This window comes from Mytilus californianus, unplaced genomic scaffold (genome assembly GCF_021869535.1).
Source record: "Mytilus californianus isolate M0D057914Y unplaced genomic scaffold, xbMytCali1.0.p SCAF_1, whole genome shotgun sequence".
NCBI classification, from domain to species: domain Eukaryota; kingdom Metazoa; phylum Mollusca; class Bivalvia; order Mytilida; family Mytilidae; genus Mytilus; species Mytilus californianus.
Genome location: NW_026262581.1, coordinates 113,601,218 through 113,627,368, shown reverse-complemented (window position 1 = coordinate 113,627,368; position 26,151 = coordinate 113,601,218). Strand labels below are relative to the sequence as shown.

The 26,151-nt window shown below is 32.3% G+C and overlaps 1 protein-coding gene across 1 annotated transcript; it reads left to right on the top strand.

Moving 5' to 3' along the window:
• The first annotated feature begins 5,497 nt into the window (after positions 1-5,497).
• Positions 5,498-22,430, top strand: LOC127730982 (E3 ubiquitin-protein ligase RNF146-like). The gene is made up of 2 exons (XM_052239662.1): positions 5,498-5,794; positions 18,631-22,430. The coding sequence occupies exons 1-2, from the start codon at positions 5,578-5,580 to the stop codon at positions 19,323-19,325; spliced, it is 912 nt and encodes a 303-aa protein (XP_052095622.1). The 5' UTR covers positions 5,498-5,577; the 3' UTR covers positions 19,326-22,430.
• Positions 22,431-26,151: the final 3,721 nt, after the last annotated feature.

Here is a 26,151-nt window from a genome sequence, read left to right as displayed (position 1 = left end):
AACAAAATGGTTGATTTGTATACTAAATATCTTGAATAGATTTGGGTTTTCTAATATTGTGATTAACCAGGAAGATAAGAATTTTAATTTAAAAAAGGTTATTGTGGAATTTTTAACTCTGGATATACAGGTAATGAATGGCACTACATTATAAACCGTATGTAGCTCTAACAGAATGTAAAAGTTTTAAAATTCGACAGTTATTTCTCTCAAACAATATTCGGAATTTGAAAAAATTGAGTAGATGAATAAGATTTATTTTAAAACGGAAGTTTTTTTTCCAATCTCTCATCCGATTTAGTTTATTCATTCTTTCAACTAAAAGCAAAAAGGTTTACACAGAAATCAAAAATCCGAATAAGCTGTCGATGATCTAGCCTATAGCTATATTTGAACAATTGAATTAGAAATTTTAGTTTAAGTAACTTGTTTAATGAAGGTAATGGACTTTACATTTTGTAATTTCTACATGGTAAAAATATTGGTTCCGTTGATATGGTCATATTTATAAATTAACTGTTTACTAACTTTAAATTTTTCAAAAATACTTAGTATTTGATATCCCAGGGAAAAGATTACCTTAGCAGTATTTGGCAAAACCTTTCGAAATTTGGGGTCCTCGATGATCTTCAACCTCGTACTTTATTTGGCCATTTTAACCGGTTTTTGATTTGAGTGTCATTGATGAGTCTTTTGTAGATGAAACGCGCCAGACAGCGTATACAATTTTAATCCTGGTATCTATGATGAGTTTATTCTACATATATATATATATGTCAAATGCGTTTTGTTAAAATATACTTTTTCACTTTTTTGGTCTTTTGGAAAATGTTGTTTGTGCTGTATTTAGACCACTCTACCAAGAAATTTGTTTTGCATGCACACGTATAAAAATTGCGGTTTTTATCCAACGCAATCATAGGTTTGAACGTTGCTTTCAATATAGACTTGTTTATATATATATAATATATATATATATATATATATATATATATATATATATATATATAAAACGTCTGAATAATAGTCAACGATTTTTCCCACGAGGGCGCTGGATCGTTACGAATAACGATACACGTACACAATAAATAAATTATATAAACGCCTAAAAAGTGTACACAACAACACCAATAACAAAAAAAGGAACTATAAATGTAATTATTTATAAATATTTCGGATAACAGATATCCTTCATCAGTAAATATGATTGTGATGTTGAATGAATCATATATCAGTCTACTTAGATTAAACTATACAAATCTTGAAATTTATACAATAAAAATGTCAAACCGAACATCAGGTAAGACGCTTGCACAATTCTAAATATGTGTTAAACACGACATAGGTTATATGACTAATTACAACAGAGAGTTCAAATATATGCTTTAAATAAAAATATTAATGTGCGATATGAACTAGCACAATTCTAAAGCTTTAACGGTGACGACAGTTATGATGTTACAAGAACGATTGCGTCAATAAGAATTCCAAATAAACAGCACTGAACGATCTAAATTTGTAAATATTTCAAATTTGACAACGGTAGAGTAGTTGCAACAGAGTCTGCGTATTTAAACATCGGTCACCTAAAACATCGGGGCTACAAAAGAAAAGACATTGATAAAGGTTTTTCTCGTGCTAACAACATCAGCCGAGATGAACTTTTACAATATAAAGTCAAAAAGGTCAACAGGAGGGTGCCTTTTGTGTTGACTTACCATCCAAAATTTGACAACTTATCTCACCTAATCCGCGAAAATTGGAAAGAAATCGAAAAACATCCTAAACTATCCAAGATCTTTCCCGAGCCACCTGTACTGGCTTTCCGTAGGCCCAAAAGCCTTAAAGACTTGCTGGTGAGAGCTGATTTATCCTCTCAAGCAGGCTCTTCGTCTGTGGGCTCTTGCAAGGGTTGCGGAAACAAACGATGTCTGACTTGCAAACAAATACTGGTTACCCAGACTTTTAACAGTCACTCCACTGGTACAGAATACACCATATTTTGCAATGTAAATTGCAAGACTACAAATGTTGTGTATCTCCTACAGTGTAAATGTGGTAAACAGTATGTTGGCGAGTCAGAACAGCCGTTTCACAAACGAATGAATGGTCATCGTAGCGACTACCAATGCAAGCCAGACCTCCCTCTCAGTCGACATTTGAGATCCCCTGGCCACACTAAGGCAGATCTCAATCGACTGACCATTACAATCATTGACCACAACTCTGCTTGGTCTAGGGAGGATAGACTCACTCGGGAAAGATTTTGGATAAGAAAATTAACAACTTTGGCACCAAATGGGATAAATGAAAAGATGTAGTTCGACTCCATGCAGTGCTTCACATTTGGGTTGTATTACTTTTTATTACAGTCTCTGTTTCTATTTCTTTACCTTACTCATCTCTAAGATAAATCTGTTGAATATACCAATTTAAATTGCTTAATTTTTTGAGGGATGTAAAAGTACCAAGCCACGTTCAACTAGTTAACCTTAGTCAAAATTTATTATTATATTTTAACGGCCGTTTGTTTGCGATGTTTAAATACGCAGACTCTGTTGCAACTACTCTACCGTTGTCAAATTTGAAATATTTACAAATTTAGATCGTTCAGTGCTGTTTATTTGGAATTCTTATTGACGCAATCGTTCTTGTAACATCATAACTGTCGTCACCGTTAAAGCTTTAGAATTGTGCTAGTTCATATCGCACATTAATATTTTTATTTAAAGCATATATTTGAACTCTCTGTTGTAATTAGTCATATAACCTATGTCGTGTTTAACACATATTTAGAATTGTGCAAGCGTCTTACCTGATGTTCGGTTTGACATTTTTATTGTATAAATTTCAAGATTTGTATAGTTTAATCTAAGTAGACTGATATATGATTCATTCAACATCACAATCATATTTACTGATGAAGGATATCTGTTATCCGAAATATTTATAAATAATTACATTTATAGTTCCTTTTTTTGTTATTGGTGTTGTTGTGTACACTTTTTAGGCGTTTATATATATATATATATATATATAAGTACGTCTGAACCAGTGACAACGTTAACTCTACAACAGATTTATCCATCGAATCACCAGCAGTGATGGTGATACATGGCTGTGTACATTCTGTATATACAACTCGTCTAAACATCAGCCCAACAATGTTAGATCTGTAAATTTGCTTTCGCAAAATTTTTGTTCTTCCCTCGCCGGGATTCGAACTCATGCTACTCTCTCAGTAGCATGAGTTCGAATCCCGGCGAGGGAAGAACAAAAAATTTGCGAAAGCAAATTTACAGATCTAACATTGTTGGGCTGATGTTTAGACGAGTTGTCTATATATATTATATATATATATCTCTGTATATAAATATATATTTAAATTGTAACAGCTTTAATATAAATCTACAGGTTCATGTACTTTCAAATTGAATAGAACAAATATTAAGACATTCTGGAGTTTTATCCACAAAGATTAATAGGTCAATGAAAAATATCTTTGAAAATTAATAATAGGCAGGATATATGATGTGGGAATGTGTAAAGGATGATAATCTTATGTCTTGTGTTGTACTATAGCATTGAGTTTTAGCGTATGAAATAAAATTTTACCAAGCGGGATGTATAAATTCCCTGCCGCTACGCCCAGTCAGAATGAAAAAGTTAAATCCTAATGTTTCGTGTAGAGCAAGCAACGACCAATCAACCAATCTAAATCAAATAACCCCGTGGTTTTACTAGGGTTTCAAAATATGACCATGTTGTAATAACTCCATGAGTGCATGCATGGTTCACAGGTGAAAGTTTGCAATACAAAATTTTGCCCCTATCCATCATATCCTTATTTTCCAGTAACAGTACAAATGTCCCACCTTTTTATCTCGGAAAACCTACACTGCCTATTGTATTACTTGTTAATTTGATCTCGTCCTGAATATTCATGCCGGAATGTTTGCCACTGGACATTAAGAAAGTATCAATCAATCATTCATTCAATCTATCTGAATGAAATAGTTGTAACTTTCATATGTAAGCAGCCTTTTGACATGTTATTTATGGATTTCTCAAGTTAATATAGTGTTTCACTTCAATCTGCTCTTCTTTTTTAAACTCACACATACAACGTCGAGTGGGATTTTAATAGAAATGTAGACACGCAGAAGTAAAAGTCATAGATATAATCTGAGCTTTATTCTGGAGGTTGAAAACAACATATCCATGTGAGACCCGACCGTAGCGATTCAAAAAGAGCTCAATTGATAAACATTTGTGTGTAAACTTGACAATTATTGACCTGGTTATGTTTGGACTTTTGTTTTAATAATACTTCGTGCTTTTATGTATGATTTGTTTGGAGGTATTGTTTGCGTTTAAAAAGAAGATATCGAATTAAGAGAGAATTAAAATTCATAAATCAAAGACTTAGAGACTGATGGACAAAACCATTGGATAAAACGTGAACTGAGGAAAAGACAAACAACGACAGTTCACATTGAAACCACAGGGACTCGGTTAGCAGATCCAAACATTTATTCAATGTTTTCATTATTTTTTTCGTATTTCATGTCTATATTTTGTATGACATTATTAACGTATTTAACGTTTGCATCAATATTTCTTTGTTTACTGTCGATATCCGTATACTGAAATATCCTTGTGTTCTGTCTTCATAATAATCAAAGACGTATCTGGCTGCCTTACGCTGAATCTTCTCAACCTGAGTTGTTATGGTAATGCTTTTTGTAAGAATCCCAAACAGGGCAAGCGTATTCGCCGACTGGACGGACAAGTGATGTGTACGTAAGGTTTTTAACCTTACGTGTGTAGTTTTTAAAATTTCTACAGAGAAAGTTTTTTTGCCTTACAGGTAATATTATTCATATGCGGACTACAAATACAATATGTCTCTGGTACAACATAAGTGGGGGTGCCATATGGAACTCTTACCAACAAACTATAAAAATCAGTTGAAAAAGACTTAACTCATCAGATGGAAACAAATAAAAATACATCTAACAAAAACACAAAGTGGACGTGGACGGGTACTTATACATCCCTACAACAAAAAGACACTAAGTACAGACCTGAGAGTACTCGCAGTTACTGACTGTTAGTTCAAAGCCAATAACAACTAATAAAAAAAATCATGCATCTAAGACTAATATAGTCAATATACACTCTATAAAATCAAATATTTTTTTAGTTCTTTCTTATGTTATCGTTCTTTCCATTTTTTTAAATACTGAACATTTCAATTAATTTTATTTAAATTGAAAGAATAAAGTCCCATGAATACATCACGGAAATATTTTAGGCTGTGTCCAGTATTAGATTTTTATTTAGTCGTCATATTTTATTTTCGGATATTTGATGGGGCTTTTATGAATCGTTTTGATATTTACCACTTCTATTTGATTTGATTGTCAAATGGAATCTAAAACTCCTTTAGTTTTTGTGTGTTTCAAAAATATTCGAAAATGTACGTTACGACGATGAAAGGTCAAGGTCGTTTCGACTGGAAGTATTCGATTTTTGTGATTCATTAAATTAGTCGCTGCATCAAGTGCAGCAGGTATGAGCAGGCCTGGCCTAAGAAGTGGGAGTGCTGCCAACTGTACAAACCAGGCGATTTTGAATCAAGAAATGGCACGGAATCAGTCTGATGAAGGTGGACGGCAACATGAGCGAGAAGATCAAGGAGATGAAGACAAATACGGTGAAATCAAACCAAACCAACAAGCCAGTACAAAGAGTCAGAACATGCAGTTTGATTCCCAACTGACAGAAAATGGTATATATTTGTAATTTTTGGTCATGATATTGCAACTTGTTAAAATTTGTAATTTACAAGACTGGTATTGTTAAGGTTCATCAAAAGGAATTGAAAAATATGGCCGTGTTTACACCACAAAATCTACTATGTGAGTACAGACAAACTGATGCATCTAGGAAAGAGTTAAGGCATGACAGGACCTAGATATTTAAAAGTTATATGTAGTCTATGTTTCAAAAAATAAAAAAAATACCTGGATTTTGACATGCACTTTTTTCTAGTCTATGTTTCAGAAAATAAAAAAATTACCTAGATTTTGACATGCACTTTTTTCTAGTCTGCACTGCAGAAGATAGCAAAATAAACAAACACATGAGTTTCATTTGATACGGTCCACTCAGTTACAAATGTACACAGTTTAAATCACCTATTGTTTGCAGATGTTTATTGTCCATCTATTGTCCTTTTAAATCAATACTACTCACAACATTTATTATATGAGGCAGTGTTCCAGGATTTTTATACATATGGTATCAAAAATTCACTTTCCCACAAGTTTAATGAACTTTCCCTGAATTTTATACTATTTAAAAAATGTTTTCCTAATTTTGTAATTCCTTTCATTGCATGCCATGTTTATACATGTAGTTTAATTTGAAATTATGAACTCTGTTATTTCTTTTGAAATTAATTAGTTTGTCTAACTAGCTTGTGATTTGTTGATAATTCAATGTTCATCTAGATATACAAAACATTTGATGGAATATACAATGTATTAATTTTATTTTGAAATATATTAATTTTAGTTTGACACAAGTCTATTTGTCTCCTTTTTGGCTCTAGTGCAACTGTCTTCTTTGGAAGTGACAAGGAAGGATTGATGCTTTGACCCTTTACTGTACATGTCTGGTCCAGATATTAAATGTTTTACCGTTTGCGTTTCGGTTATTAGGTTTTTGCATCTAGATCGGATGGATACTTGACATTGCAGATTTTCCTTGCTTAGCTATCAAGCGTATTTATGACATTGATTGCGAAATACATACACATCTTTTTCTCCCTTACACTTTAGAACCTCTGCATGATTTCCACCAACAATAACGATCTGGCTTTGAGACTTTGATTGAAATAAAAGAATACAAACGGTTACATCGATCTTTAATCTGTATGAATAGGACCAGAAGTTTCTGTAATTAAATTAACTTGCCCACGGACAATAAAGGTTTAAATTTCCACTTTCCCGTGACCTAAATCAACTTGCCACGGGTGACGGGAAAGGGGAATTCTAGAACACTGTGAGGGGAGCTTCTCAAACTCTTTCCCAACTTAGTTTATTTTGGCACCTTCTGCAGGAATGAAAAAAAAATGAATAGCAAAATCCAGATAAGTTTATTTTCTGAAACATAAAATGCATTTAAAATTTAATTATCTAGTTCCTGCCATGTCTTAAGGGCATACGATACAGTAGAGATCCCTCGTTGATTTTTTCTTGAAATTTTGGTAGAAGGTCAATTTCGATGTGTACTTTTGAAATATGCAAAGAAAAATATACCTTCATGACTTACTTTTTGAGGTAATTTGGTTCGAATTTTGCATATTTGAAGGAAAAACCCTGAAATTTCAAAAATCAAGACTTTTAAGGAAAGTACCAATACTTTTGAACGAACAGTCATAATTTAACCGGGTTTTTTGTAAAATGTTCCCTTGACCCATTGCATCAGCATGCTGTAACAAGTTAACGGTTGAAATAAATAATTATATCCTAAATTCTTTTAATACAAGCGAAATAAAGAAGATGAAAATATTTTTGCGTCTACACAGAAGTGCAGAAAAAATTCTATCGTTGATTTTTTCTTAAAATTTTGGCGGAGCGTTCTTGAAACAGAACTTGATTGATTGCAAAAGAAAAAAATGGGGGTCCATGTGCTTGTTTTTTCAATAAAAGCAATAAACCTTGATTTTTATAGGCAAACGGGACGTTTGCCAATAAGGCGCCAAACTACGTTGGAATAAGTTTTATTCGCAACAACGTCGTGAAATTTTTCCCGCCGTTCACTACTACGTTGTCAATTTCAGTGGTAGAGCCAAGGTGTTTTTTTTTAAACCAATGAATTTAATCATGAAAATTAATAAAACTGGCTCCTCGTAAATAGCATCATATTTGCCAAACCTTTATGAATTGTTACGAAACTTGGATAGAAAAAGTATTCTAGTAAATTACTTTTAGAAAAGAAATGTTCGGAAACAAAACAGATATATATAATAAAAAAATTAATTTGCATCTCTGCATGTCCGACATTAGTCATACAATTCATGTAGACAACACAGCTTGAACATAGTTTTAATTATTCAAAAGGCCCCGACATGACAAAATGTGCAACAATTATAAAGTAAGGGGATGCTATAAAAATAAGGACATTTGGTATGATTGCAAAAGAGACAACTATCAACCGTAGTTCAAATGACGAAGATAAACGCTATTAAAGGTAACCCTACGGCCTTCAACACAAAAAAAAAAGAAAAAGAAAAAGCCACACTGTATAGTCAGCTTTGAAAAGCCCCGATATGAAAATGTGAAATAATTCAAACAAGGAAACAAACGACCTACTCTATAGGCATTACATGAACAAAAAATCATACCCACATTAAATCGGGTCAGCTTAGTCCATTACAATGTAGTATAACATTTCATACAGCAGTCGATATAAGAGCATGAAATTTAATGATTCTGTATCAATAGATTAGTTACATAAGCTTGTCTTCAGGGTATTTTTTTATTACGGTACATATAATCATTGCATTACTTGTCTGTATTATACCTTCAATCTAGGAGTGAGTGCAACCACATTGTTTGTCCGGTCCAACAAATATTTTGTTTCTTATCTGAGAAACTACTTTACAAAAGGACTTCGTATTTGTTCAGTAACTTAACATCAATGAGTTGCAACTCTGGTCTGTCAAATACCTAATTCCTGTGTGCCGATTTTTCTCTCTCAATATGTACATAGATGATATGCTTAGCACATCAACAGGTGCGTTTTTGTTTTTGTGCTATAATACGGGGCTTATAACTGTCAGTTCTTCTTCATACACATATATATTCACATATAGATTCCACGGATTAAATTCTAAAAATGTCGTTAAACTCTTTAATGTACCTTTTCAAAGTCAGGAACAGTAAGATGCGCTGTCATTATTAATTACGTTTTTTTGTGAGCCAAATGGTGAAGTTACTATATAAATTACTTATTTTTTTTTTTTTTTTTTTGTGTAGTTGGGTTTCTCTCTCATCGACGTCTTATGTTTTTCATATCTCTTATTCATTTCCGATATGAAATAACAGACATACAAAGTTAAGAATGTGGATTTGATTTTTTTCCCATTCGAAGTTAATATTGTTGACTTCCTTATTAATGAATAAATATAACAATTCTCGTGATTTGGCCGATTTTCATTGCAGGTACTTTTTTCAAATTCGTGCAATCGGGATTATGACGTCAGTGGACTTTCCGCAAATGTAAATAAAATTGAGAATGGAAATGGGGAATGTGTCAAAGAGACAACAACCCGACCATAGAACAGACAACAGCAGAAGGTCACCAACAGGTCTTCAATGCAACGAGAAATTCCCGCACCCGGAGGCGTCCTTCAGCTGGCCCCTAAACAAATATATACACTAGTTCAGTGATAATGAACGCCATACTAAACTCCAAATTGTACACAAGAAACTAAAATTAAAAATAATACAAGACTGACAAAGGCTAGAGGCTCCTGACTTGGGACAGGCGCAAAAATGCGGCGGGGTTAAACATGTTTATGAGATCTCAACCCTCCCCCTATACCTCTAGCCAATGTAGAAAAGTAAACGCATAACAATACGCACATTAAAATTCAGTTCAAGAGAAGTCCGAGTCTGATGTCAGAAGATGTAACCAAAGAAAATAAACAAAATGACAATAATACATAAATAACAACAGACTACTAGCAGTTAACTGACATGCCAGCTCCAGACTTCAATTAAACTGATTGAAAGATTATGTCTTCATCATATGAATATCAGGCACAATCCTTCCCGTTAGTGACTACATCTAAAGCGACGTCGCGAAATGTAATCGTTCTTATTAGAAACATCACGAAATTACAATGTTCTGATTAACAACGTCGCGAAAACAACACGAAAAGTTTTGAAAACGTTATTATCTGCCCCTGCTACTGTATCGTATGCCCTTAAAACTTTTCCAGTTGCACAGGTTTGTCTGTACTCAGATTAAAATTTGTGGTGTCAATACAACCATATTAGTCAAAAGGTTATGATGAACCTTAAATTATAATATAACAAATAAGGAGATGTGGTTTGCCATTGTCATTGACAGATTGAGACAACAATACACCAGAGACCAAAGGTCATGGATGTAAGCAACTATTGGTCACTGTCACTTTTAATAATCAGCAAAGCCAATACCCTATAGTCAGCAAATAATTTAGGCAGGTGATATATGATGAAAGCTCAAGTCCAAATAATTATGACATCTTGAACAGTTGAAAGGCTTTTTTAAATTTTTTGCTGTGACTCCATCCTAAATCGTCATAACGCCAAAGCCATTTTTTGTCTTTGACTGCTCTCAACTTTTTTGACCAAATTTTGCCATGAAATCATCTGCACTGGCAGCTAGAATTTTTTGTGAATAGAAGAAGAAAAGAGATTATTACAATATACAGATATAAGACTGATTGTCAATGATAAAACAAATACAGAAAGGAACATTATTATTATTGGTGAGTCTAGGTAACCACCATGCCATCCTTGTGCCTAAGGAAGAGAAGCTATAGATCTTATGAGACATTAGTATTAACACCAACAAAAACAAGAAGAAGATATTTTATTTTCATTAAACATTTGTTAAATGGGCCAACAAAGATGATATATTACAATATTAGACATTATTTAGACAACAACAAAAAAACAATAATCAGGTATACATAAAAAGGAAAGAAAAAGTAGTTTGAACATGAATGAACTACACACATATATAAATATATATATGTTTTGCGTTAACAAGTGTTATACCTCCTTATCAGGCACACCCCAACATGAAAAAGAGCTTTAGATAAACTGGCAATGTATTGGATATGTAACTTAACTAAAAACACCACCAAGGGATGGTGCTGTGTTGCAAGGTGGGAGATAGATGCACTTGGTATACATGTATGTAATTAAATAGACAATTTGGGGATAATATTATGAGCAGATGCACAAACCTGGTATGTCATCCTCGAGGTTGATACATATTGTAAGGTGACCCTACTGCAAGAGGCACCAAGGGATGATGCTAAATGACATGCCCAAGTATACATAGTAACAAATAGAAAAATAGGAATAATTCTGATTGTCAATGATAAAACAAATACAAAAAGGAACATTATTATTATTATTGATGAGTCTAGGTAACTGCCATGCCATCCTCGTGTCTAATGAAGAGAAGCTAGATCTATATTTTGCCTTCATCAATCAGATCTCAAACATATCAATATATCAACATGATCAACATTCTCTGCATTAAGTAGCCAGATCAGTTTCTGGATAGAAATCAAGTGCTTAAAGTTAGGACGGAGTGAGTTAATCTAGGATTGCATGCAGTTTCTCCTAGTTAAAGAATATGTGCATGAAAATAAAAAAAATACAAAATTACCTTTTGTGTGCTTGTTGGTGCAAAATATTTCCTGACATATCCAAAAGTTATGATAAAATAGGTTATTATTCCATCCTGAATGGGGGATGACCTACTTTTTTTCAAATACATGTAGTTACCCAGATTTCCAGAGACTCTTCCCTTAAATTAAATCTACATTTGTACAAACCAAATCCGAAAAATGTTATTAATTTCAGCCAGTTTAGATGTGTTTCCTAATACTTCATCTTTCCCACCAATTTCAGCTCGTGCAGTTGGCAAGTTTTTGAAAATTGATTTCAGCTAGTTTTAACATTTTAAATTAAAGTTTTAAGTGTATTTTATGATTTTGAAATGTAAAGTTATCATTTAACTGAGAAGTTAGTCTCCTTTTAAGAATTGATCACCTCTTACTTTATAGAATTATATGACCCTATTTAGAATTGTCAAGCATATCGGTAAAAAACATATTGCAGTACTAAACTCCGATCTGAATTTGTTGACTTTTTTTTGTGAAACCTAATTCCTCATCGTCTAAAAAGCATATTTGAATGATAATAAACTGCTTCAAATTATAAATTTTTGAGTAAATTTCATTATTCTGGAAATGACTTTTTGGAAAGGGCTATGAGGCAGTGGTTACCTATGAAAAAGGATTTCAAAGTCCATATAAGGTCACCAACCATTTATCTTTTGGGAGGGGGCATTGGTTTTTTCTCGGGACAAACTATTTTTTCAATTACATACATACTTTTATTATTCTTCCCTTTTATTTTGTATTTGCATTGTATCATAGGTCAAATTTATTTGTTCAGTGTATGTTCACTGGTGTTAATATGTCCTTTGATTGAGTTAAGCTATTTCAGTTGATATTTTATAGTGTGTCTTTCTATGTTGTGATGTTACACTATTGTTTCAGAAAAAGGGTGAAGGTTTGGTACCATTAAAACGTTTAAACCTGCTGCATTTGTTTGCACCTGTCCTAAGTCAGGAATCTGATGCTCAGTAGTTGTCGTTTGTTGATGTGGTTCATAAGTGTTTCTCGTTTCTCGTTTTTAGCTCACCTTGCCCGAAGGGCCAAGTGAGCTTTTCTCATCACTTGGCGTCTGTCATCGGTGTTGTCGTCGTCGTCGTTAGCTTTTTACAAAAATCTTCTCCTCTGAAATCACTGGGCCAAATTTAACCAAACTTGGCCACAATCATCATTAGGGTATCTAGTTTACTAAAAAATGTGTCCGATGACCCCGCCAATCAACCAAGATGGCCGCCATGGCTAAAAATAGAACATAGGGGTAAAATGTAGATTTTGGCTTATATCTCTGAAACCAAAGCATTTAGAGTAAATCTGACATGGGTAAAACTGATAATCAGGTCAAGATCTATCTGCCCTGAAATTTTCAGACAAATCTGACAACCTGTTGTTGGGTTACTGCCCCTGAATTGGTAAATTTAAACAAATTTTGCAGTTTTTGGTTATTATCTTGAATATTATCATAGATAGAGATAAACTGTAAACAGTAATAATGTTCAGCAAAGTAAGATCTACAAATAAGTTGTCATGACCAAAATTGTCAGTCGACCCCTTTAAGAGTTATTGCCCTTAATAGTCAATTTTTAACAATTTTTTGTAAATTTTTGTAATCTTTTACAAAAATCTTCTTCTCTAAAACTACTAGACTAATTTAACCATACTTGGCCATAATCATTATTAGGGTATCTAGTTAAAAAAAATTTGTCTGATGACCCCGCCTTCCAACCATCATGGCCGACTTGGTTAAAAATAGAACATAGGGGTAAAATGCAGTTTTTGGTTTATATCTCTGAAACTAAAGCATTTAGAGCAAATCTGACAGGTGGCAAAAATGTTCATCAGATTTAGATTTATCTGCCCTGAAATTTTCAGACGAATCTGACAACCCGTTGTTGGGTTACTGCCCCTGAGTTAGTAATTTTACCAAAAATTTGCAGTTTTTTGTTATTATCTTAGATATCATTATAATATCTAATATCTTATACATGTACTATTAATTATGATTTTAACCTTATTTTACATGATTTCCAAAGCATCAGTAAATACAGGTGAGCGACACAGGCTCTTGAGAGCCTCTAGTTTATATAGATTAGACCGTTGGTTTTTCCGTTTGAATAATTTTACACTAGTAATTTTTGGGGCCCTTTATGGCTTACTGTTCGGTGTGAGCCAAGGCTCTGTGTTGAAGACCGTACTGTGACCTTTAATGGTTTACTTTTATAAATTTTGACTTGGATGGAGAGTTGTCTCATTGGCACTCATACCACATCTTCTTATATCTATTGAATGTTTTTATCACATTGAAATTTTCATTATTCTATTTGCTACATTTTGTAGTTGGGGAATATAGTTTTTGACCATTCCTTATGTCAGCCATTTTTCCTTCCTGATGCTAACTCAAATACTTTATTTATTTGGATATATAGTCATGAAGATCTATTGATTTTAGGCCAACATGTAAAAGGTCTAGACTGAAATATGTGCAAAAACAGTGGTTTTCGATTATATAAATTTAAGTCGAAGTACTACATATGGTCACATATTATGAGAGGAAGATCACAATCAATATGTCATAGGTGAAGGTAAAAAAAATCCAAATCAAGTGCTTTTAGGTTGTATTAAAGGGATTGCAACTTACTTGGATATGTGGTCACATATTATAAGAGGATGACAAAAAATATTCCTAATGATTTTCAAATCAGGTCATGGTCATTGAAAAAAAAAAATTGTGTGTCAGAGACAATATTAATGTAAAAATCATAATTTATAAGGGGAGGGGTATGTGAGCTTGCTTACTTAAGGTTCTTGGATTACATTTTTAAATATATTTGAGAAAGATTATGATAGACACAGTTGCATATTATAACTCTACTATTTCAAAAATCTACATTCTATAAATATCTGGTGAGTTCGTTGTGTTTCTTCTCTTTAAAATTGTATGTTCAATAAGCAATAATATTCATTTTATTGTAATATAGATTTTAAAAAAACTGGTGCAATAACAATGAATTAAAGTTTCTAGTTCAGCCTAAAACAATCCAGAAAAATCTGCATAAATCAGTTGTGCCAAATACACTACCTCAGTAGTACTGACAGAATGATTTATCAATATCACTTTCAAAATAAAATTTCATTAATGAGGACTGAAACAAAAGGTGCAAATTTTACTTTGGTTCAATGCCTTATATACATGATATATATATACTCTCAATAGACTAACAGACTATTGTTATATAGCTGCACAATGTTAAATTGGAAATTTTTACTAGTAATATAAGTATAAATTTATTATAAGGACAATATTAAAGTCTACCCCAGTAGATGGCTTTGCAATTTATATATTAAGACATATGTCAGTACTTATTATGAATTACAAATGTACTTGTTTAAAGCAAAAGTTCTTTCATTTAAAATTTGTTATTCAGAGGTCTGATAGCTCACTATACAGTATGGATGTTGCTCTTTGTTAAAACGTTTAGTTATCCAGAGGTCTGATAGCTCACTATACAGTATGGATGTTGCTCTTAGTTAAAACGTTTTGTTATCCAGAGGTCTAATAGCTCACTATACAGTATGGATGTTGCTCTTAGTTAAAACATTTTGTTATCCAGAGGTCTAATAGCTCACTATACAGTATGGATGTTGCTCTTAGTTAAAATATTTTGTTATCCAGAGGTCTGATAGCTCACTATACAGTATGGATGTTGCTCTTTGTTCAAACATTTTGTTATCCAGAGGTCTAATAGCTCACTATACAGTATGGATGTTGCTCTTTTTTAAAACATTTTGTTATCCAGAGGTCTGATAGCTCACTATACAGTATGGATGTTGCTCTTTGTTAAAACATTTTGTTATCCAGAGGTCTGATAGCTCACTATACAATATGGATGTTGCTCTTTGTTAAAACATTTTGTTATCCAGAGATCTAATAGCTCACTATACAGTATGGATGTTGCTCTTTTTTAAAACATTTTGTTATCCAGAGGTCTGATAGCTCACTATACAGTATGGATGTTGCTCTTTTTTAAAACATTTTGTTATCCAGAGGTCTGATAGCTCACTATACAGTATGGATGTTGCTCTTTGTTAAAACATTTTGTTATCCAGAGGTCTGATAGCTCACTATACAGTATGGATGTTGCTCTTTGTTAAAACGTTTTGTTATCCAGAGGTCTGATAGCTCACTATACAGTATGGATGTTGCTCTTTTTTAAAACATTTTGTTATCCAGAGGTCTGATAGCTCACTATACAGTATGGATGTTGCTCTTTTTTAAAACATTTTGTTATCCAGAGGTCTGATAGCTCACTATACAGTATGGATGTTGCTCTTTTTTAAAGGCAGTTATGTGACTTATAATTGTTTACATCCTGGTCCTTTAGTCTTTGCTAGATAATTGTCTCATTTATAGCAATCATACCATATATAATTATTTTTATATTTTAACACAACATAGATTTCAGACAAACAAAAATCCCTGGCTTAATTATTGAAAAAAAACAATTGGTTTTCATTTTTGATAATGAGGAAGCATACGTCAAATGTTCAGCAACTGTGATTGTAGGTATTTTTAATTTTAGTTTTGTTTATACAGATGCCGATCCAGGATTTTGAAAAAGGGGGGTTTGCGGGTCCCAAACTAGACAAAGTATGGAATGGGAAAGGTAATGAGTCTGGATTAACCATAAATGTAACTCCATTAAGAGGGCCTGAGTACCCGGGCTCCCCCTAACTCTGCCTCTGTTATATCCTTCAATGCATTCATAAAATTAATTATTATGTAATAATTGAATTAAACTACAAAAAATTGTTATAAACTGTATAACATTTTAAAGGTTCCATCATTTGCAAATGCTATTAAAATAAATATACTGAAAAGTGTGTGTGAGGCAGGGGCAAAACTATACTAAGCCTTGATTTAACATTGCACAACTGATGGCTTGTAAATTTGTAAGTAATATATATGCTATCCAAGTAAAACTATTATAACCACTGAAATGTAATCATGTTATATTATACTGCTGATACAGGTTACTGCTTCAGGGGCGGATCCAGGATTTTAGGTTTGGGGGGGGGGGGGCAAACTTACATATTTTTTAGGTAAAATTATCGAAATATCCTTTATTAAGCTTGGGACAACCCATGCTTTGCAAATTTTAGGGGGCGAACACCCGCCACGCCCCCACCTGCATCCGCCTCTGTGCTTATTTACTGTACATTATAAAACTATGTAATAGCTGAATAAAACTACAAAAAAATTGTTATAAACTGGGAATCATTTTAAAGGTTCCTTTCATTTGCAAATGCTATTAAAAAAAAATTTACTGAAAAGTGTGTGAGGCAGGGGCAAAACTATACTAAGCCTTGATTTAACATTGAACAACTGATGGCTTGTAACTTGTAAGTAGTATATGTGCTATCCAAATGAAACTATAACCACAGAAATGTAATCATAATGTTATATTATACTGCTTATTTACTGTACATAATAAAATTATGTAATAGTTGAATAAAACTACAAATCAAAGTGTTTGTAAGCACTGAAGGTTAAAGATTGCTTTAATTAATCCGTGGGAAGTAATATTAAAACATCGCATTGTATATATAAAGCTTTGGTTGAAGTTGATTCAACTAAAATTATGAACAAAGGAAGATAGCTCCAATTTCAAAGATTACAAAGACATAATTGATATTTTTATATGACCGCAAACAAATTTTGCAGTCGTAGTTTGGTATGACGTTGGCGTCGTCGTCCGAAGACACATTGGTTTTCGCACTCTAACTTAAGTTTAAGTGAATGGATCTCTATGAAATTTTACCATAAGGTTCAATACCACAAAAGAAAGATTGGGAATGATTTTGGGGGTTATGGTACCAACAGTTAAGGAATGAGGGGCCAAAAAGGGGCCAAAAATAAGCATTTTTGTAACTTCCAGACATAACTTGTGTGTTAGTGTATGGATCTCTCTGACATTGTACCACAAGGTTCCATATCACAAAGGGAATGCTGAGATTGAGTTTGGGGGTAATTGCCCAAAACGTTTAGGAATAAGGGGCCAAAAATAAGCATTTTTCTAGTTTCCAGACAATAACTTGTGTTCAAGTGTATGAATCTCTCTGAAATTGTACTGCAAGATACCATACCACAAAGGGAAGGCTGGGATTGGTTTTGGGGGTAATTGCCTCAAAATTTTAGGAATGAGGGGCCAAAAAGGGGCAAAAAACAAGCATTTTTCTAGTTTCAGGACAATAACTTGTGTGTAAGTGTATGGATCTTTATGAAAATTTTCCATTTTAAATTGGTTATTTCTGATTTATATATAAAAGCAAATAATAATGATATGGTTTGAATAGGTAAATTAAAAATTTTTAAGTTCTTAGACCACATTCATTCAGTGTCAGATACCTATGCTGTGTCAAATATTTAATCACAATCTAAATTCAGTGCTGTATCAAGCTTGAATGTTGTGTCCATACTTGCCCTAACTGTTCAGGGTTCAACCTCTGCAGTCGTATCAAGCTGCGCCCAGCGGAGCATTTTATTAGAATAGATATTAGATTACTGCAACTTGCACAAGTTATGTAATTTTCTTGACAAGTTTAACATCATTTTGTAACTTGAATATCTGATCATATATTTCATTGATACATTTCTGGAAATGTTCATTGATAGGATGTTCAGAATGTCTCAAAAGTAGTGATAAACCTTGGAAGATTTAGATATCAAGTCAGTATCATAGGGTTTTGATTGCATTTCAAGCAATCTTTACCCAAAAAATTGTTATAAACTGGGAATCATTTTAAAGGTTCCTTTCATTTACAAATGCTATTAAAAAAAAATGACTGTAAAATGTGTGTGAGGCAGGGGCAAAACTATACTAAGCCTTGATTTAACATAATTTGAACAACTGATGGCTTGTAATTTGTAAGTACCGTAATATATGTGCTATCCAAGTAAAATAATAACCACAGAATGTGATCATAATGTTATATTTTACTGCTGATACAGGTTACTGCTTATTTAGTCTTAGAACACTTTGAAAAAATGTTTTCTTATATTTGACATGCTTTCTATAAACAGTGTTTGAAACAATATGAACACATGACAAACTTTCACTAATAGATAATATTTTTTTTTGTTTTTTTTTTTTCAGGTGATCATACCATAGAATGTTCTGTTTGTTTACAACCTAGTATTTATCCTGTCCAGTTACCATGCCGACACATATTTTGTTTCCTATGTGTAAAAGGTGTGGCTAACAGAAGTAAAAAATGTGCATTATGTAGACAGGAAATCCCTGCTGATTTTTTTGCCAAACCTGTTTTAGTCCGAACTGAAGATTTAGATAAGACGATAAAATTTGATGATGAATATCAGTGGTTTTATGAAGGTCGTAATGGATGGTGGAAATATGATGATAGAACCAGCCAGGAAATAGAAAGTCGTCACAAAACAGGAGAAAAACTATTTGAATTGTTGATAGCAGGATTTTTGTATATCATAGATTTAGAAAACATGATTCAGTATAGGAGAAATGACAGATCCAGGAAGAGGAAAATGAAAAGGGACTTGATAAGTATACCTGATGTCAAAGGGGTAGCTGGACTTAAATTTGATAATGAAATCTCCAGTCGTTTAGGTGGTGATGGAGGTGAAGAGATACAATCAAATATCCAACCCACAACAATTAGTCCGGACACTGATGATCTAAGTGTCCCTAACAATACACCACAGACTCCAAATACCCCCGTGGATAGTCCCCCTAGTAGTGTTACGTCATCACAACAGGATCTCGCAGAACATTTACAGCAATTGAATATTTCTGGATCAAGTACAACTTCTCTGTAAGAATTCCTTCATCATGGAATAACAGCATTAAATATATGTTTACTGTATGTCAGATGCTTTATATTTTGTACATTTAATAGTGTGTTAATATTTTCCAGAATTTTATTTTACTATGAATATAATTTGTTAAAATGATATAGTACATTTTTAAAATACAAGACATGTATGTTGTTTTATTTGTAAAAATGATCAAACCTTGAAACTGAAAAGTTTATGATAATTTTATTGACTTTGATAACAAGGAGATATATGTAACAGAGAGTCGCCTCTAACACTCAGTAATTATGGTTTCCCTGAATCTGAACCAATTTGTATGCAGTCTTCTTAGCTTCTCACCTATTAAAATTCAATTATGAGTTTATATTTCTTGATCATAATATCTTTGATTTTTATTTTTACAAAAAGCAAATAGAATGCATTACTTGTGGATTTTTATTTTTACAAAAAGCAAATAGAATGCATTACTTGTGGATTTTCCAAAAAAGAATACAATGGAATTTTTTGATGAAATACCATGAAAAAATTACTAGGAAACAGAGATTGAATCTACAATTTGTATATGTAATACATGTGTATTGTACTGTTCCTTTTAATCTGTATTACCAGAAAAATTTGTTGCAATTCTTTATAACTGTAACTTTCACTCTCAATGTCAATACTATTTGAATTTTCTAACAACAAAATTAGTTTATAATTTTTTATGTACACTTTGATAAAATATTTTTTAGAACATATAAAAACACAAATGTACATGTAAAAATAAAGAGTGGACTATATGCACCTTTATAAGAAATCAGTTGAACATTAAAATCTTATATGGTTTATCGAATTTAGTAAGGTAGATATTTCAGAAATACTGATAAACTCTTAGATTTAAAGTAAATAGTGCTAAAATTGTTAAAAATGTTATTTTTTGTTATTTGTTATTATTTTCAGTGAAACCATTTTTGCTGACTTTACCCAGAAGTGTTATATGACTTATTGCCACAATTTTATCAGTGTTTCCAAATGATTTTTTTTCATATTTTTGTTTTTTTCCTCAGAAATTGCTTAATGCGCTTGATTTTTCTTGTGTGATCAGAAAATCTTGTTTTTCAAATATGTTGAAATGAAAAACTAAGAGCTATTCCAAAATTAAACATATGGGAGGCACTTCTTTTAGGCCCCAACCAGCCATAATATAAAATTTTCATAGGACTTATAATTCTTCACAAGTTGTTAGGAAAATGCAACAACCCACAATTAATTTTTTTATTGCCTTCCATCCCCCTACCAGGATCAATTTTGAAACAGCCCTGAACAAAATTAAATTAAAATACAATATATTATTTGAATTTCTAACAAGTAAAGTAAAAGGGAAATGAATAATGATAATGATGAGGCTGTATGATATGTCATATATGTTAATTTCACAAAAAAACAGACAGTTTCTGATAAAATCAATTCACTCAATTCCAAGTGTATTATTCAGTCAATATATTTGGTTTAAGACAAAAGAAACAACATTATTTTTCATCATTATGGCATTTTTTTGGGGCATATTCAATTTATGTCAGTAGGTTGAGCAAAGGGATGATTATCTTTTAAGTGAAATAATTTCAATATCGCTCCAAAGAAAAATGCAGTGAATGATAAAATATAGAGTACAATGATGAATATAAGAATACATTGATGATTATACAATTAAGTGTGCCCAATCACCTTGTGAAGTAAGGATGCAGGGATCCAGTTTGCCCATTAAATGCAGAAATAACGTAAAAAAATAGTGTTATAGTAAATGAGGATATTCTGGTAATGTAAATGATATGAATTTAGCATATTGCACATGTTGTAACGGGTTTTGTAATTCACTATTTCAAAATCTAAAGGATTACAGAGAATTTTATTGTTGGTGATCGTGAGTCATTGGTAATTGGGTTGAATTTTCATTGTTTAAGACATTTTTTACCAATCACAATATGTTGGTGTACACTAGGAAAATATTAGAGAATGCTACAGATTCTAAAAGGGTGAGTTGGGTATATAACCTCAAAGGTCACTATAACATGAACACTGACTTAGCTTCATGCTGCTTTGTAGTAAAATGGAGCAAATGATGTTAATATTTTAATACTTCACACTTTTGAAACTGTAGATTTGTGTAATAGAATCTCATATGATTTTTAAAAAATTGGACTGAAGGAAAAACAATGATATTATTTATAATGTATTTGTGTGTACATGTAAACTGTGATAGTTTTTGGTTAATTACAGCATCTTCTATATTGTGCCATATAAGCTGGTTATAAGGGGGAGTTTAGAATTGGAGAAGTTTGAAAATTTTGTACTGTGCAAACTTCAGAAATTTTTGGCCTTATACATTTTTATAAGCCCCTTTACGGGACGTATTATGGTATACCGTTGACCGTCTGTCAGTCTGTCCGTCCATTCGTCATCAACATGTCGGACATTAACTCAAAAAAGCTTTAACCAATATGCATGAAACTTTGGTGAATTGTTTATATCAATTGACGTGAGCTCCCTTTCATTTTTTATTAATTTCAGATTTACCGTTTCTGAGTTTTGGGGTTTTATTCATTAAAGAAGGGGGGATTTTCCAGTTTTCCGACAATAACTCAAGAATGCTTTCACCAACTTGCAAGAAATTTTGGTGAATTGTTTATATCTATTGACATGAGCTCCCTTTCGATTTTTATAAATTTTAGATTTTACGTTTCCAAGTTACAGGGTTTTATTCATATCCAGCTGCTCTCAGTGAAGCAGTTTATTTGCCTTGATGTTAGCAGTGGGGCATTAACTGCCAAATTCCAAAAAATATTCTTTTGTGTAAATATAGGCATATCATTATTTTATTCTCCCATCATCAGGGACTTGCAATAGAAAATGGCATATAATGCTTTTTTAAATCAAATTTTAATTGAATAGTGAAGAAGCTTGAAAATTAAGAAAAAATGATGATAAAATAATATGAAATAACATAGAGGTATTCGGCATAATGTTATGCTATGGTGATATTTAGTTATCTGTATGTACATGTGTTGTAGTATATTAAATATGTTTTTATTTACTAAAGTTGAAAATTCTAATAAAAATATTTATTCCCTCCTTGCGTGTGTTATGTTAGCAGTCTGGTTTTGTGCCATACAATACTTTAGAGATCACACCATGTTTTGTCAGTGGTTTATATGTTCTGGTTAAGATCTGATATTGAATATTAGCATCCTGACTAATTCCAAATCCCTTATTTTGAACCATCTTCAGTCCTTGATGTTCGCCCTAAGTCCCCGAGGTCATGTGTTATATCCCAAGCCAAGGAAACTTAAAAATTGTTATATGCTGCCTCTCTGCTAAGCAGGATGTATTTATGAGTTAGAGTAAAGAATGTTTGGCATGCAGTGAGAATAATGTATCTATGTAGGTTGACATCTCCTCCTGCCAACTGTGTTTCCTTAAAAACTAGCATGGCTCAGTTGTTTGGTCTAGTACAAAGCAGGGTTCATAATCATATAACATTACAGTTACATTTTTCTTGTCCTGATCAGAAAGTCATATTTGCAACTGGATGTTATACATCAACTATCCATACAACAATGCTTGCCTTGAGTGTAGGAATGATGGGGTTAATAATCACTGCTTAGATCAATTCAAAGACTTAAAAATAGCTTTTTGCTCCTTTCAACTGACAAGGCAGGATTTAGGTCTCTAAGGTGAAAGAGCAACAAAAGGATGGTTAAAGACAGAATAAAATGTCCCATAAGAGGGACTTGGTTCTCCTTCAGACTGTTACTTTGAGACATAGATAGTAGTATGCTAAAAATGTTGTCCTGATTATGGGTTAAACATAATTTGCAAAACATTACATGTTTGTCTATCAAAACTATTTGACAATGAGTATAAAATTTTGCAAACCAATTTTAAAATGTATATCTTTCTGGTGGACTTGCAATTAGATACAAAAGTTGTAATGATTCTGTTCTTACAGTAATATATTACAAGTGAGAGTAACTAAAACAACTAGACACAAAAAAAACAAAACAACATTGACCAAAAAAGGGAAAAGTATTGGATATTATTTACATTTGTAAACAACACCATAAACTAGAACTTTGGGTGACAAAAACTCATACCATAGTCAGGAGAGATATTAGGTGTTTTGGAAGTGTATAATGGGAAATTCTTTTGGATTGAAGCACACTAGGTGAAGACAAATAATTGCTGTTGCCTTGTTTGAACACAATTAATATTGACATAAAAAGACAAAGAAAACTGAATTAGCGACAGTCAAACCTTAACATGTTAAACCCCGCCACATTCTGTATGTATGTGCCTGTCCCAAGTCAGGAGCCTGTAATTCAGTGATTGTCGTTTGTTTATGTGTTACATATTTGTTTTTCGTTAATTTTTTGTATATAAATTAGGCCGTTAGTTTTCTCGTTTGAATTGTTTTACATTATCATTTCGGGGCCATTTATAGCTGACTGTGTGGTATGGGCTTTGCTCATTGTTGAAGGCTGTATGTTGACCTATAGCTGTTAATTTCTGTGTCATTTGGTCTCTTGTGGAGAGTTGTCTCATTGGCAATCATACCACATCTTCTTTTTTATATTAACAATTATCAATTACATAGATAGTCAGGTTAGGATGAAGTTAAATGGTTATGAAAATGTAATTGTGGGTGTTTCTGTTTGAAAAGAAGGAAGTGATTTTTGTTACATCAAATTGGCACTGTGAGGGTTAGATGTGTATCCCTTTCAACAAGTATTTGTGTATGCAAACCCCAAATACATATTTTAGACATTTGTATAATTACTTGTTTACTGAACAAATATAATAATTCTCAATTCTATTCAAGAAAATGAGCTTTCACAAATGTTTATCATAGTTTATGTTTCAATGTTTTAACGACTTTAACATTTATGCATTTTCCTGTACAATGCTTATGTTCTTATGTCACAATAAGGGTCAATGGTTCAATGATGTCATTTACACAGATTGACCTCAGGTAACTCATTCATAAAAAGCATACATGAGAGTATGATTCGAATGGCCCAAACAAATAATGAAGTTGCTGATCAGCTGACATACAATATACAATATATTCCTATTTTACCACAGGTGTGTTATATTAGAATATCTAGATTTATATGGACCACCTGAGGTCATATTAACTAAGTATTGTTAAGTGCATCTGTATCTGTTGTTAAAGGTAGTATTGGGGACTAATAAAATAAATGACAGGAATTTTTCATACTTCGCAAAATATAGTTCATATTGTGCCATTTTCAAAAATATAGTAAAATGGAGAAGATCTCCAAATTTGTTTGCAATCTCCTGGTTGTGAAAAATTAAACATTTTGTAAGGATTATACAAGGAAAGGCATTATAGAATGAAAACTTATTGACAGAATTATGAAATAATATATAAGCTACAATATGAGAAAGAAAAAATTACTGCAGATTACTTAAATAAACTAAATTACCTTATTTGTCTCCCCTTTTAAGGCTTAAGTTTATTTGTTTATGTATTCTATATTTGTAAAATAAAATTAATAATAATATAAAATAACATAAAGTTCTTCATTTAAATGAAAAAACTTACAAATGTGTTACATTCCTGCAAAATATGCTAATTTTATTAAAAACTGGACCTATTGTTTGTGCTAGTTCATGATCAAAGATGGCAAAAGACAACCATACTACCTCAAGTTGACTTGTTCTGGCATTGTTGTCTGGAGTTTTTGGAGTTTGAGTTGATGAATTGTTATGTACAATTGATATCACTAAGAATTGCTGGTATTATTGCAAATAATAGGAAGACTAATACCTAAATGTAGTTTTGCAAAATGTCTCTCTAGTCCTCTACTATTGTATGTTTTATCTTTTTTTTTTCTCAGGGAGCTAATATGACAAACTGCAGTGGTTAAAAACTGAATTTATTAAAATCTCAAATTTCAATGAAGGTCATAAACAATTCAAATCTGTATAAAAATAATATGTCCAACAGTAATCAGGTTTGTATTAAAATCTTCATACCAGCCTTTAAGATAAAATGTCATGTTCTACATGTAGTAAGATTAAAAGGACAAAATATGAAGCTACAACAATCTGTTATTATACCATTTAAGTTACATGTATTTAAAATGTTTTCATGACAATAGCACCAAAATACAATGAAACACCACATTGTAATTGCACATATTTAAAATGGCTGTTTTTCAAAAATGCAATGGGTGACCTTGTTCTCGAGTGTTTAACCTTCATATTAAATAGACAACATCCTACTCTCATAGTAAACTACTGAAATATGTCTGACATAGATTGAATGCAGGTAGCAGAATATATTTAGTGCCTGTCAGTTAACCTTTACCTGTGACCTTGAATTAAAATAAGAGGTATAATCTCAATGCCTAATACAAACAATTAAATACTAGCCACTGTTTGAATAAACCAAAAGAAATGACTACCATAATACAGGGATCAAAACTACAGACCCCTGGAAAAGTAAGCCAGTGCTCTTATTAACTAATTGAGGGCAGATATATATCTTATTAAGAAGATATCCATCACTACACATATACACAGGTTGCTCTAAAGGGCATAACTCCCACTGATTCTATGATATCCTTACATATGACTAATTAAGTGGGGAATGTGTCCATGAGACACAGATGATGCCCCCGCTTGCATTTAACATCATAAAGGGACATAACTCAAGAACTGTAAAAGTGACGCTACCCAAATTTGTACTTGGTCTGAGTTTTGTAGTAATAAGCATTGTGTATAAGTTTCATAACATTTAGTTGAGGCAAACTTTGTTAGAGAACGG